We start from the raw sequence: 14,273 nt of genomic DNA, 5'->3' as shown, positions 1-14,273 counted from the left end.
AATAAAACTTTGCATCCATTAAAAATTAGGACGTCGTTGTAGACTTACTCAAGACCCTTTTCTCCAACGTACTGGTAGTGAGCAGAAGAGTCATGCAGCTTATCAGTAAAACAAGTACATATTTTTGCCATTTTTCTTCAGTGCTCATTTTAAGTTTTGGGGTTTTTTCCTTTTTTTAATGCCTGTGTTCTCAGTCTGTAACTTCCTATTTTTTTGCACAAAGACTGGGGAAAAAAATTAGGGTGTTCTTGTTTTTTTTTTTAACAGCATGTTGAACCTTCCACAAAGAAAACACAGAATTAGCACTAAAGTTCTCTCAACTAAGAGATGGATATATGAAAATAAAAAAAAAAAAGGGGGTAGGGGGGGAGGGGAAACCCACAACAACTCTGCAAATAAAAATAAACCTCTCCTCCTTTGGGACACACATTTAGCTTTTAAAAACTCAAAATCCATAAATATGATCACTGGATAACTTCAGAGAATTAAGGCTTCTAAAAACTTCAGTGCCAAAATAGCCTCTCTGCATCAGTATTAAGAATAAAATACGTTCCATTTTAGGTTGTGCTTGCCTTTTCTGTTTCTTAAAAGACTTTCCTTAGTTTCATAGGATCTTGTCACATAATATTACATACTGAAGGGGAGTGTTAGAACTGCTTATTGAGGTTTTTAAGTAGTTGTTAGACTAAGTTACAGCGATAAAATTCGATTACTGATCTGATTCAGGACTACTTTACATGGGGCAGTTGGTTCATTTCACCTTCTTTTCATGTTTAATGTGGCCATTTCTTCTATACTTGCCATTCGGGATCCCATTTTGGTAATGTCCATTGACAGCGCTATGTTTGTCATTTGACCAAAGGTGTTTGCTTTGTTTGCAGATAAATTTTGTTATCCTGGCCAAAATATAATAAAGTAAGGCAGCACCCACTAGTAGGACAAAGGCAATATCCAGTAAGAAATACTGATATAAAGAGATACTGTAAACAGCGGCACGTAGATGTTGGGCTCCGTTGTGGCGGAGGATGTAGTTAATCCAGTACACAGTTCGGTTAACGGGGTGACCGGGTTGGTCTTTGTGAATCTCAGACAGCCTTTGGGCCCGCTGGCGGTAGCTGCAGGGAAGAACAAGGAAGAAAAGGCAAAGAAAGGAAAAATGGTTGTCAGTGCTGTGAGCAAGGCGAGCCTGCCAACACCTACACAGGCTTAAGCCTCTCCAGATCAAACGACGCATTACCGCGGGGCGCTCGCAACCAGCAGCATGCAGCAGGCTAGACAGGGCAGCTAATCTGCCTTTAAATCAGTCCTTGCAGCTCAGAGGTGAAGAGTGACTAGAAAAGCAGACCCATGTTGTGACTAAAGGCAGAAATCCACCCTCCAGCAAAGCCATAAAGAGCCAAGCTGACCTGCTGCCAGAGGGGAATCTTATCTAATCCAAAATGAATCCTACCGAGTGAGACGCATTTGTCCTTCCCACTGTAAAGTGGCAACATACCCTGTCTAATACATAGCTCATTTATGGTATTGTGCAACTGAGTTACTAGAGAAACACAGAACAAAGAGAAAAATTTTTGATTGCACAATAAATTATTTTTTGCTCAGGTCCAGAGTTTGGCCTCAAATTTCTTCTTCTTTGTCCCCAGAAACTGGTCATGTCAGATCCCTCCTCTTCCACTTCACCACAGCCGCAGGGTCGACAGGTTATTTATGCAAGACTTGCCTTTATACCCAGGACAATTGCACAAGGGAAAGGTGATGCAACTGATGTTATCATCAGGATCTCTTTAGCAACACTCCCTTTCACTGCAGTTCTGCTGCTTGCTCCTTCCCAAGGCAAGCACCCCCTAAAGCCTTTGCTCTCATGAATGTAGGAAGCATTGTCAGACCCTACTGCAACACTACACCCAGCCCAAAACAATAAACCAACAGCTAACACATCCTGATTTTCAATCTGGAGATGGTCTGAACATCACAGGCATTTAAAACAGAACAGTTCAGAACAAACTTGTGAAGTGACTCTGCTTGCACTTGAATACCCCTGGGCAAATTACTCTGCTGGAACTAGGAAGAGTTATGAAACCCAGTTTGTCAGTTTTTTGTTATTCCATCTGATTAATAAAGAAACAATGATAAAAAACAGACTGCAGTCCTCATATCCATAATAGTTTGTTAGAATATTGTCACTGCAAACAAACACAAATGACTTTTCTGACCTTAAAACAGATATGACTGGCCAGAAAAGTAATATTTGATTTTTTTTTCCAATCAACTTATGGGACTTCAGAAGAGAGTCACTCCATATTTTTTTAGCTACAATCCAAACAATTGTAGAGGTGTATTTGGCTGCAGGTCCCTTCAGAAGCACAACAGACATTGCTAAACACAGAATAAGCAAGACATGAAAGAATTCCTGCAACAAAGAGTAAGTCAGGACAGGTTTGTTTCTATAACCCTTCTGCCCTTCACATGGCAACTGCCACAAAAAGCAAGCCAGACCGTTGAGTTTTGGTGTGCTGAGCAATGATCTTAGCACCTACCCAGAAACCTCAACAATTGAGTAATCTCCTGAAAAGAAAGAGATGACCAAAGACTTGCCCCAACTGTGCACACAAATAAATCACAACATGCACAAACATTCTGTACATGCACTTTTAACCTGTAACAGTAACTTATAACACAAACAATGAACAATTGCTGGTTCCATACCTGGGATCATTAATAACTTTTACTAGGGCTTCATACAGCTCGTTCTCAGTGACTGTCTTCCAGTTCAGCAATATTCCCATGCCTTTGGCCTGCACACGAGTCATAGTATCATAATGGTCTCCAAAAAGGGGAATCCCCACCACTGGGACTCCGTGGTACATGGTTTCAAAAATGCTGTTCAAACCCCCGTGGCTAAGAAAAGCTTTAATGTTAGAGTGACCTGAGAACAGAAGAGGCATGAAGATTAAAAACACCAAACCAACAACAAAACCAACTCCATTTACATCTCCTTAATGCAAAGTTATTGAAGCAATTAGGTGCAACACCTTTCACTAGGTTTCTAAGGCTGCAATTCAGGAAGGTGAAAATGAATGCAACTCATTCTGAATTTCTCCTTAAACTTAACCTGCTGAAATTTCACATACATTAGATGGCTTCCTTACACCAAGAGAGATGGAACTGCCAAAGAAAACTCTCATGTGTAAGAGTTGAACAAAATTATTAATGGACTAATTAAAAAGCATTGTTTACTCCCAAGTAACTGCAGGTGGTGACTACAAGCAGTTCAGCAGTACAAATTAAGTTAAGAAGAGAGTGGTTTGCCTCATTATTCATATGAAATACAGGCTAATAACAGGACAAATGATGTTACATTCTCTCTGAAGCTTCACATGCTTTACTTCAGGCTAGCAAGATCTGACAATAATGATGATAACCTTATGTAATGGAAAAATGAGACTGCCTCAGAGCAATTTAGTAACCACAACAAATCTACCTGCTCTAAAAGTCCTTTGCCTAATCACTACATTCTGACAAACACTCCAGCTGACATGCACACACACACCCCGATGCTCGACACATTCTCAATGAAGTCATCAGCACCCAGCACAGCACTGGAATTGTTGTGTGAACATACAACCATCCACTATGGTTCTCTTGGTTCTGCACTTCAGATACTCTTTGACTGAGAAGGAGCCAGGGGGAGAGAAAAAAAAATACATGGACTCTAACAGTCTTTACCAAAAGAGAGAACACCAGCAAATTTTATCTCCATACTTGAAAAGCTGCAATACCTCAAGTTAAACAGAGACATGCTTTTTCATAACAGAAACTGACAATTGTAGTCATCCATTCCCTAAAATGGCAGATTGACAAAAAATTCCTACTTATTTATCTTTAATTGCTGTTGTCTCAAAGTACTTCCATGGTATACAAGACACTTTGCCAAAGGCAACCAGTCTTTAGAATAAATACATGCTTACACTTTATTAACTTAGGGAAAAACAATGGAGATAGCACCAGGGACAGATAATCAATATCAGCAAGGTCTTTCACTTCATACAAGAATCATACAGTCATAGAATGGTTTAGGTTGGAAGGGTCCTTGAAGATGATCAAGTTCCAACTGCCCTGCCATGGGCAGAGACCCCTCCTATTAGATCAGGTAGCTCAAGGCCCTGTCCAGCCTGGCCTTGAATACCTCCTGGAAGGGGACATCCACAACGTCCCTGAACAACCTGTTCCAGCATCATCTTGGAATTCTGACCAATGCTGTATTCTTGTTCTATGGCTTCCATTACAAAAAAACATCTTAGCTTTAGGATGACTGCTAATTCAGTTAAATATTGTTAGAAGAGCAACACCTAAACTTGAGTGAGAAGTAGTGATGTTATGAAGGTTGGAATTTTAGGATCTTCGAGGTCTTTTCCAACCTTAATAATTCAATGATTACAACAGATACTCACCAAGAAGGTCATTTTGTGGTAGCCATTCTATAAGCTTGGTATTGTTGCCCAAAGTTCTTGGTTTGTTTCCTGAAAACCTACAAACAATTAAAATAAAATAGAGGCTGAGCTATCAAGATGTCCAAAAGGGATCAACTCATACCAGAGAATCAAACTAAATCCATGAGCCTGAAGCAGATCTTCAGTTAGATGGGATACTCTTTACTCATTATTACAAAAATAGCAAAATAAGTTCAAGCAAAAAGCTGTATGCAGCCCAAAACTTCTAACTTCATGTTTGCACCACTGGGTTTCCTTGCAATATGCCTTGTTTTCTAGTAGCATCATATAGCTCCTTCTCACAACATATCAGTTAGCACTATGACTGGCAGGTGGTCTTGTAACTTCTCCATGCTTTCAAGTCCATGGTTTTACTGAGAACTCTGGCTGGTACTAGCTAAGTAACTCCACCATGAACATCTCACCCACACATATATACTAATCAACACCAGACATTCCTTTTCAGCTGTCCAGTTTCCTGTAGGTCCTGATAATTGCCACTGTCTCACTTTAGAAGCAGTTACTAAAACCAGGAAGGTAAAGGCTGACAGCTCGGCTTCAGAGGCAAGAAGCTACTGATGACCAGTTTGGGATCAGACTGTGAGACAGGTGGATTTTTCTTGCTCAGTTGCCTGGAACCCAGTGGCGGTGTCACAAACACTGTAACCTCAGTCTCTCTTTTCCCTCTCCCCAGTCCTTCTACAATATACAAACTGAGCACAGGACCTATGTCTTATGCCGACACAAAATTATTGCTCCTCCTTACTACTAGGGACTATAATGTTCCCAGAAAGAGTCTTTCAAAAGAACCCAGGTCCTCTGCACCACTCCAGACTGTCTCAATCTCAGTTTCTGCAACTCTAGAGCAAGCTGGCACAATAGGAAATAAGGGTGTTTGAAATCACCGTTGCACTTACCTCCAAATCACTCTCTGAGGCAGCCTTGCCAGAGCATGTGCTAGCTTATTGGCTATATCTTCTGACAGGTATTTCACTCCAGCTCCAAAGGAGACGAGGACAAAGCCATTTTCGTTAGCACCATTCACCCATGTCTGGAGATCCTGTTAAAGTGAAAACTTGTACTGAGCACTGAGGAAGTAGGGTTAAAACAGAGGAACAGACTCAATAAACAGTGCTTAGAAAGAACAATTGTTGGTGTCTCTGTTACTTCACAAGCCAAGTTTCAAAAGTCATAAACCTTTTAGAAATGCCCAAGCACAATGACCTGGACATTCAGAACAGGCTCTGAACAGCAGACTTATTCCAGGTTTGTTCCAGGTTCACTATTAAGCACCCCTTCCATGAGACAATTTGTTCTTTCTTAAATGAGCAGTTAACACACATTCCCAAGTCAACACAGCACATTTTAAACTCAGCTACATAAACAGACCTATCTCATACTACCAGCCTGCAAGTATTGCACAGGAAAGAGTCTGTGACTTAACTGTGTGATTTCTAGCCTTAAAGGAAGCGAGAGCACTTCAAAAGGGCTGGGTTTCTTTCATTTATACAAAAATAATAAATGTAACTTGAAAGAAGCCAGGGTTTCAAAACCCACTCAGTTTCCAGTATTTCAAGAAATAAGGAACAATATTGTATCTGTATGGCCAGCACGGGGTGGCTGTCCCTCTTCCTTGGACCCATACTACAAGAAGAAGGTGATAGTGATAAAGTGTATGTGGTGATAGGATAAGGGGCAATGGTTTGAAGCTAGAGCAGGGCAGATTTAGATCACACATTAGGAAGAAATTCTTTACTATGAGGGCGGTAAGACACTGGCATGGGGTGTCCACAGAAGTTGCAGACACCTCATCTCTAGAAGTATTTGAAGACCAGGTTGGGTAAGGCATTGAGCAACCTGCCCTAGTGGGAGGTGTCCCTGCCTATGGCAGGGATGATCCTTAAGGTCCCTTCCAACTCAAGCCATTCTAGAGTTCACTGATGTGTGCCTCTTCCACAGCAAGTTAGCAGAATTACATTAAAGAGACACAAGTGTAATAAAAGCCAAAGTCCTTTGCACACTTCAGCTCATACTTCTAATTACTCTGAAATTGAGTCTCTTTGTAACACCATTTTAGCTGATCTTAACTCAAAGGCTGTCTCATCTTAGGCAAGGAATGCAAGATCAAGCTCCCTGCCCTCTGCTGCACAGAGCTTTGGGGCTCACCAAGGGATGCTCACCCTATGCATGCATGGTCTCCCCACATACAACCACAGCTGGTCCTAGGTTTCATTGCACTGAACACCTCAGTGGGTCCAGCCACTGGCAATTCCTTCACAGCTGACGCTTCAGGCAAGCCACAGTTAATTTGCAAAGGAGACCACAAAATCCCAGTGCCAGGTTTGGCCTGGTGGTAACAGGGTTTGTGTCCCTGACAACAAGAGAAGCCAGTGGATCACCACCTGCTGCCACCAAGACAGCAGGGCTCTGCAGGGTCAGAGGAAAAACCATCCAAGCATACAAGAGAGAGCATGGAGGTGCCAGCTACACAAGCCTCAGAAACAAGAACAATGTCATTTGGCTTCAAGCAGAGGGAAACATGATGGAAAAAAGGTAAAGAACTCAGTGCAACCTTTGCTTTTTGGAAATGTAGATTTAAATTCTGGGGTTTTTCCAATGCAGCTGCTGGCAGTGGAAACTAAAATTTCTAGCACTGATATCAATATGCCAACCTGCTGAAGAATATCTAGTATTTCCCAGGACATGGTTTAATTCTGGTCTCATCCAACTTAAGCATAAGCCTGCTCAACACCAGTACAGCAATAGGAAATGAGTAAAAAAAAACTGAGAGCCTTGTTCACAATGCACCTCTTGTCCTGGCAATAAACAGCAGGGTGGACACTAAGAGAGTAACGCTGTGCTATCCTATCTCAGCACAAAACCACCACAAAAACCAGCAGGCAAATGACACTGGGAGGGTGCACAGTGAAAAAAGGAATTGATATTTTCTCCAGAATCCATGCTTTTGCATTTTTCTTCATCCTTTTCCAGTACACTTCTTTCCCTTTTTTTTCTTTTTTTCTTCCTTTTCTTTTTTTTTTTTTTCCTCTTTTTCCTATGTATGTGGAGGGAAGAGGGAAAAAGAGAAAGGAGGGGAAGTGTCTGTGACCTGCCTTGAAGCTGAATCATTTATTACTGGCAGAACTTCTGACATGAAAGTTTCCAAGTGGTTATGGGATTTATTTAAAGTTTGTCCTTGAATTTTGCTTAAGGACCTAAGGCATGCTGCAAATGCATACATGCACAAATTCACAAATGCAAATGCACAAACACAGGCTGGGCAGAGACTGGAGGGAGAGCAGCCCTACAGAGAAGGTCTTGGGGGTGCTGGTGGATGAAAAGCTGGAGCTGAGCCAGCACCTCGTGCTGACAGCTCAGAAGTCAAGTGCATCCTGGGCTGCATCCCCAGCAGCATGGGCAGCAGGTCAAGGGAGGGATTCTGCCGCTCTACTCCACTCTGGTAGGACCCCACCTGCAGTGCTGTATATCTGGGTAATGCTTTCAGCACTGCCTCCCAGATTAACCAGTGAGGTACTGGCTACAGCAACAGTGAGGTGGGACTGAAACCTGGCTGAACTGTGGACCCAAATGGTTGTGATCTGTGGCACAAAGTCCAGCCAGAGGCATGCTTGCTTTATCAAGGATGAAAAGAGGAGAGCTGCCACTACTGTTTAAGTGTTTCTCATTCAGCTCAGGGAAGCCAGAAGAGGTAAAAAATTACTTCCTTACAATGGAATTTCTAAATCAGCATTCAAAAAAATCTGTGTATGGTAACAAATAGCTATTAAATACTTAGAATTTTATGGAGAGGGGGGAAAAAAGAAAGGAACCTTACTATTTGCCACAGAATCAGTCCCCCTACAAACAGGCTTTTGCATTTTATGGCTGTGCAATAGCAAATCAACCTGCTTCACATTCTTCTGGCTGATTTCATAGCCAAATCTTTGTGACTCTTCCTGTTGAAGGTAATCCCACTGCTTCAGTGGAACATCACACACACAATAGGGAATTACAATCTTGACAGGCAAGACAAGATCCTGTCATCAGGCTCAGACGATGGCATTTGTTTGCCATATTAAATGGGATTACATTGAAAAAAAATAAAGCCAATGGAATACAAACCAGTTTACAGTGTACTTTGTATCAACTAAAGCCTGTTATCCAAGTGCTCCCTCTCCTGACCCACTTCCTAAGTGTGGCAATGAACAAAGCCCACTTGAAGCTCTCAAAATGGGATCTGAGCAACAGAAGTTTGCATGGGAATGTTTTTAACTTCAGAAATCAAGCCTGCTTCTCAAACAGACAGGGCCACTCAAGGAAGGGACAAGTGAAATGAGGTTTGCAATGCTCCAAGATGCTCAGGAGTGAATCACCTCCCATCCTACAGGTACAGACCCATTAACACAAGCACAACAAAGACCTAGCTCAGGTAGAACTGCTCAGACTGCCCAGATGATACGTGGCCAACCAAATCATCTTTTAAGATGCTAGATTATAAAGAATATGATTTTTGACTCAGTTCAACATCAAAACTGTCCTGTGCCACCCATTATAACATTAATCACCTTCCTTCCTTTCCATTCCACCAATCCCAACCACTAGGCTCAATAGAATAAACCAGATCGGAAGAGACCTTCAAGATCATCGTATCCAACCTATCATCCAACACCACCTAATCAAATACACCATGCAACCAAGCACCCTATCGAGTCTCCTCCTAAACACCACCAATGCTGGTGACTCCACCACCTCCCTGGCAGCACATTCCAATGGGCAATCACTCTCTCTGTGTAGAATGAAACCACCACTCCAACACTCTACACTAAGAAGTTCCACAGACACGTAGGCTCATTCTCTATGGATTCATGCCTTCCTTTTTCTTCAATCCACTTATATCTTTGACCTCCAGCATATTCTGTCTTCCTGATCTAATTACACACCATATGAAAACACAGAGTCAGGCTGAGTCATTAGAGTTGCCTTCCTTAAGAGCAACCTTCTATGTCCAGGCAGCATTTTACAGCTCCTTGCTTGCAGCAAAGTGACCTCCTTTTGCCCAGTTTGAAGGATGTTCAGGTTCATTCTAAACTCAAATTTTTTATGTAAGAGAAGTAAATGGAACTCATCTAATGCACTATGTCCAATTCTGGGCTTCCCAGCACAAGAAGGGCAGGGAACTGCTTGAGAAGGTACAGCAAGGGGCTATGAAGATGAGAGGACTGGAACATGTCTCTTAAGAGGAGAGGCTGAGGAACTTAGGGCTAGGTAAGAGTGAGTGGGACGGATTCTAGCAATGCTTATTAATACTTCAAGGGTAGGTGTCAGGAGGATGGGGACAGTCTTTCTTCAGTGGTGCCCAGCAACAAGACATGAGGTAACCAGGCACAAACTTGAACATAAGTTCCATCTAACCATGAGGAAGAGCTTCTCGACTTTGAGGGTGGCAGAGTCCTGGAACAGGCTGCCAGAAGAGGTGGTGGACTCTCCATTTCTAGAGTCATTTCAAACCTGCCTGGATGCTGTGCAACTTGCTGTGGGTGAACCTGCTCTGGCAGAGGTTTTTGACTAGAACTCCAAAGGTCCCTTCCAACCCCTCTCATTCAGTAATTCTGACCTTGCCTCATTCTCTTTTACAAATTTGGCTGCCTATCAGCAGCATCACATAGAGATCATTACATTAGTGGGACTGCAGGTTTTGAGTATGTACCGGTCCTTTTTTCTTTTTTTCCTTTATGGTATGCACTGGTCATTTTTTAAAGATGTACTGGCCTTTTACTGAGGTGCTCCCTGTGCTTGCACAGGAAGAATAAGCACTTATTGATCTATGCTATACTACAGGCATGGGGGGTAGGAATGAAAAATAAAATCAAATCTTTTTACCATTCTCAGACAGGAATGCTATTGTGCCAACCCTACTGTGTGAGCTTTGTTCTGTTTGATTTTCTAATTAGCTATTCTTAGCAGGCTCAGATGCTAAATGCACAGCTGTGAGTATAGAGTGAGGGCCCAGCTGGCAGTAACCAGTGGTGCCTAATACTGAGCTTTGTCTCAGATCAACGAAGTACACAAATACAAACATCACCGGGTTTAATACCCCAAGCTTTCCCTGTTCAGCTGCTCGATTCAAATGGGTAATAGCACAAATGCCTGTTCTTTGAATATGGTTGCAAACCACCCTTCCCTAATGAAGAGCACAGGCATACTATGTAGCTTCTACTACAAAATGCTGCTTAGAGTAGACAAAACCAGATCTATTTCAAAATAAATAAATAAGAAGGCACATGAAGTGACCTTTAGAAAGCAGATACTGGAAAATAAAGAGAAAGGTACACAGGCCATTTTTATTAGTGGCCTAACTTTTCTGGCATCATCTAAATAGCATTTCTCTCATGTGAAATATTTAAATGCTATATTAAAGACATTTTTAATCTCATTTGAATTTTACTAAAACACCCCCCACATTTCAGCACAGGCAATTAAAGGTCATATAGATGCCATTATATGACCCCTCCTATCACTGAACAAACAGGGTCCTATCGTACCGTTGGAAAGTTTCAAAGTATCAGCTCAGTCCACAGCAAACCCAGAGAAGCACCACCACTTTAGGCCAAGGATGCTCCTTGTACACACTTGCCATGAATTTGTAAATCATTTTATAGCCAAAACTAGAGGGCTTTAAGTTATTTGCTATAACAGGCAAAGGGCATGGGACACCACAGCAAACGACCGCACCAAGCAGAGGATGGCTTGCACCTCCCTGACTCAACATATCCAGCTGCCTTCTGCTGCCTCAGCCAAGGTCTCTGCTTCAGCTAGCATGGATGTCACACTGAAGGTTATGTTTCTAAGTAAATTCCTGCCACTTACAAGGGCAACAAGGCAAGCATGCTCATCTCATTTTATCCAGGTTTATTCCTTTTTGTACCATCAGGCTCAGTGAGTTCAATTAGCAGCAGCCACACTGCTCCCTACCAAGAAATGATCCTTCCCCACCCCACTATTTCCTTCTGGATTCATTGAAAGTTAATTGTTCTCTGTCCTCAAATACAAGTTGCTGTTGGCAAAACTTCTTTCTGTTGAGAACTTGTAACTAAACATGTTTTTACTGCTCTCCTGCTCTCCATTTAATCTGCTGTGTGCCATCAAAATGAAAGAGAAAGGGTGGAGCATTTGTAAAGTCTCAGCACATTTATGTTTTGTCTTCCCTACAGGTGCTGATGTTGGCTGATGTCTGTCATGTACTATTAAGATGTTGATAAATCTTATTCTATTCATAAGCTCTAACTTACACAAAATCCATGCAGTTAATACTCATGATACTTTTTCACATTTGGTGGCTCATGTTAGCACAGAGTAAGAGAATTCCAAAACCCAAGACACTGTAAACATTAAAAAGCATGTTCAGTTTATGGCATTAGACTACATTCCTCTATCCTCTTGCTGGTTAAAGCCATGCTAACATTCTGGTGGGGAACAAAGTGTGAGATCTGAACTGTTTGTCTCTCAAGACCCCTGAGCACTAAGTGCATGATGATCACATATTAATCTAACAATGCTGCTGATAAAGTGCTGCTTCAACAGCACCAGACAGATTGAAATACAGACTTCATCCTTTTGTTGCTTCACAGTTGTTATATTTAGTATTTAGACTGTGTATTAGGCTTATCAAAATCCACTGGGGAGGGGGAAATCTTTCAAGCCTCGTGAAGCTTTTCAATGTCTAAAATGGCATTTTCTCATTCCTGAGCTCTGCTGCCTTTTCTCATTTAACATCCAAAGCAAATGGACCCTTTAAGTCCACGTAACCTTAAAGAGGAAAGAAATGCAGACTCCAAAACACAGGCAAGAAACAGTACCACAAGCCTTTTGTCTTTTCCCCTGTACCTCAGCCCTCTCTAGAGTTACAGGCGTATCCAATGAAGCCTCCAAGAACAGAGCCTACCTACAACTAGAGGTCAACCAAAAAACTGCCATGCAAGTACTTCCCTGATGCAATGCTCTCCGTCAAAAATCCATTACTCACTGGACCTTTGGCAAGCACCCTGGGAAAGCAACCTTGCTTTTCAAGTGAATGGAAGGCAGTCGAAAATAAAGAGGCTTGCCCTTCAAGAGAGGTTAGTAAAAGCACTGCAGGGAGGAGCAGGTGCAGCAGTATCCTCAAATCCAGGACTGAAATCAAGAACCTCGTTGATGTTACCCCAGAAGCAATATTTTGTTAAAAATATACCAAAACAATAACAACAACAACACAACAACAATAAAAAACCCCACAAACAACAAACCCTAAGCAGCAAGCCCTGTTGTATAACTTGCAAGCACAGGTAGAAAAGCTTGACTATTACATGTAAAAACAAACCAGGGATTTGTCAATGCTCCGATAAGCAAAAGTTAAGAAAAGGCAGTTTTAGGTACAGCGTTTCCACTTCAAGAAAATCAGATCAAATTAAAAAGAAAGTGAATAGAGTAAGAAGAAAACTGAAAAGCAGCTGAATTTCAAATCCATCCCTCTGCATTACAGATCCTGACACAGCCTCATCCACAGTGTAAACTAATTCAGGGGAGAAATTGTGTCTTTCATTGCTCTGGTACAGCACCTCTGCTCTGTGGATGGCTGGAGATGCAACTTTAACCTGCAACTTTGATTTAATAAAAGTAAATTGTTCTTAGCTTCCTTTTGAGATTGAATAGCTCTTCCTTTTTCCTGGAGCTTTCCTACTCTCTTCCCTCTTTGTAAAACATATTTATAACAATTACAGATATTTTCATATATTACTTATATATTTAAACAGGCCATTAGTCAGCAGCCCTTCTTTAAGAAGCTTAAGATCATCTAGCTTCTAAGTCTCTGTTTAAGTGGCAAGATCTCACATCCTTCAATAAGACTTCCCTCATCTCTTTTTCTGCTCCTTTGCTTAGTTGGGGTGACCAGAATTGCACTCAAACTCTTTGGAGGGGCCTCATCTACCTGTATGTGTCCCTTACCCCTAGGCAAAAAGCACGGAGACTGAGCACCACAGCTGCAATTCCTCAGTTCCTCCTCTTAGGGATGAACAAAATAAAACCACTTGGATGACACTGTTAACAACAGAACTCCTGTTTCAAGGTGATGCTGTAACCTTCAACAAGGTCACTGTCAGGACTGCTCAGTCAGGATAGGAAAGATGACTATTTCAGGTCATCTGTAAAGTACATCGAATGAACTTGGGCACTGAAAAACATTACTGTACACCAGGTTTCAGCCAAGCATGAACTGACACCCTGAACCTAGGATTCCCTTGAAGGCAAGCTTATAATCAGAACAGCATTATTTCAAAGACAGATGCTTTTTTTAGGCAGAAAAGATAGATGACTGATTTTCCCAGCACTCTTCAGAAAGGTCAGGGAAGAGGTGTCTAAAACCACATCATGGAAGATGCTGCATACCAGGGGCTCTTAGCCACTAACACCACAGCAGGGAGCCAGGCATGGGACTGTCCCTTCTCCTCCCCATCCAATCACATTCCTCTCCCTCAGAAACCTCCATCCTCTCCTGTAGACCCCTTACCACCCCAAACAACAGCTGCTGTCTGGCACTGACCCAGCCACAGAATAAACTCTCAAGGAGATTATTAGCTGAACACAAGTTACCCATTTCACTTAAATATCCTTTAAGCAACTAGAACATCTGAAAAGTTGGCTTGAATACAACAAAATTATAATAATTGCTTCTCTTAAAAGTCAGGTTTGCACACATCCCAATTTCCCAAATTATACAAACTCAAGCACATTCCAAATGCTACAGAA

General features: G+C 41.9%; 1 protein-coding gene across 4 annotated transcripts in view; it reads right to left on the bottom strand.

The window, feature by feature from the left end:
• Positions 1-368: 368 nt before the first annotated feature.
• UGT8 (UDP glycosyltransferase 8) overlaps positions 369-14,273 on the bottom strand; it is a 38,752-nt gene continuing 24,847 nt past the window's right edge. For all 4 annotated transcript variants that reach the window (XM_054172681.1, XM_054172683.1, XM_054172682.1 and 1 more), the window contains exons 3-6: positions 5,408-5,550; positions 4,452-4,528; positions 2,707-2,926; positions 369-1,115 (exon numbers count right to left, since the gene is read on the bottom strand). In XM_054172681.1, coding sequence (XP_054028656.1) covers positions 752-1,115; positions 2,707-2,926; positions 4,452-4,528; positions 5,408-5,550 — 804 coding nt within the window. In that variant the 3' untranslated portion in view covers positions 369-751. The remainder of the gene's footprint in view (positions 1,116-2,706; positions 2,927-4,451; positions 4,529-5,407; positions 5,551-14,273) is intronic.

Source organism: Dryobates pubescens, chromosome 24 (assembly GCF_014839835.1).
Source record: "Dryobates pubescens isolate bDryPub1 chromosome 24, bDryPub1.pri, whole genome shotgun sequence".
Classification (NCBI taxonomy): domain Eukaryota; kingdom Metazoa; phylum Chordata; class Aves; order Piciformes; family Picidae; genus Dryobates; species Dryobates pubescens.
This window is presented reverse-complemented; position numbering and strand designations above follow the sequence as displayed.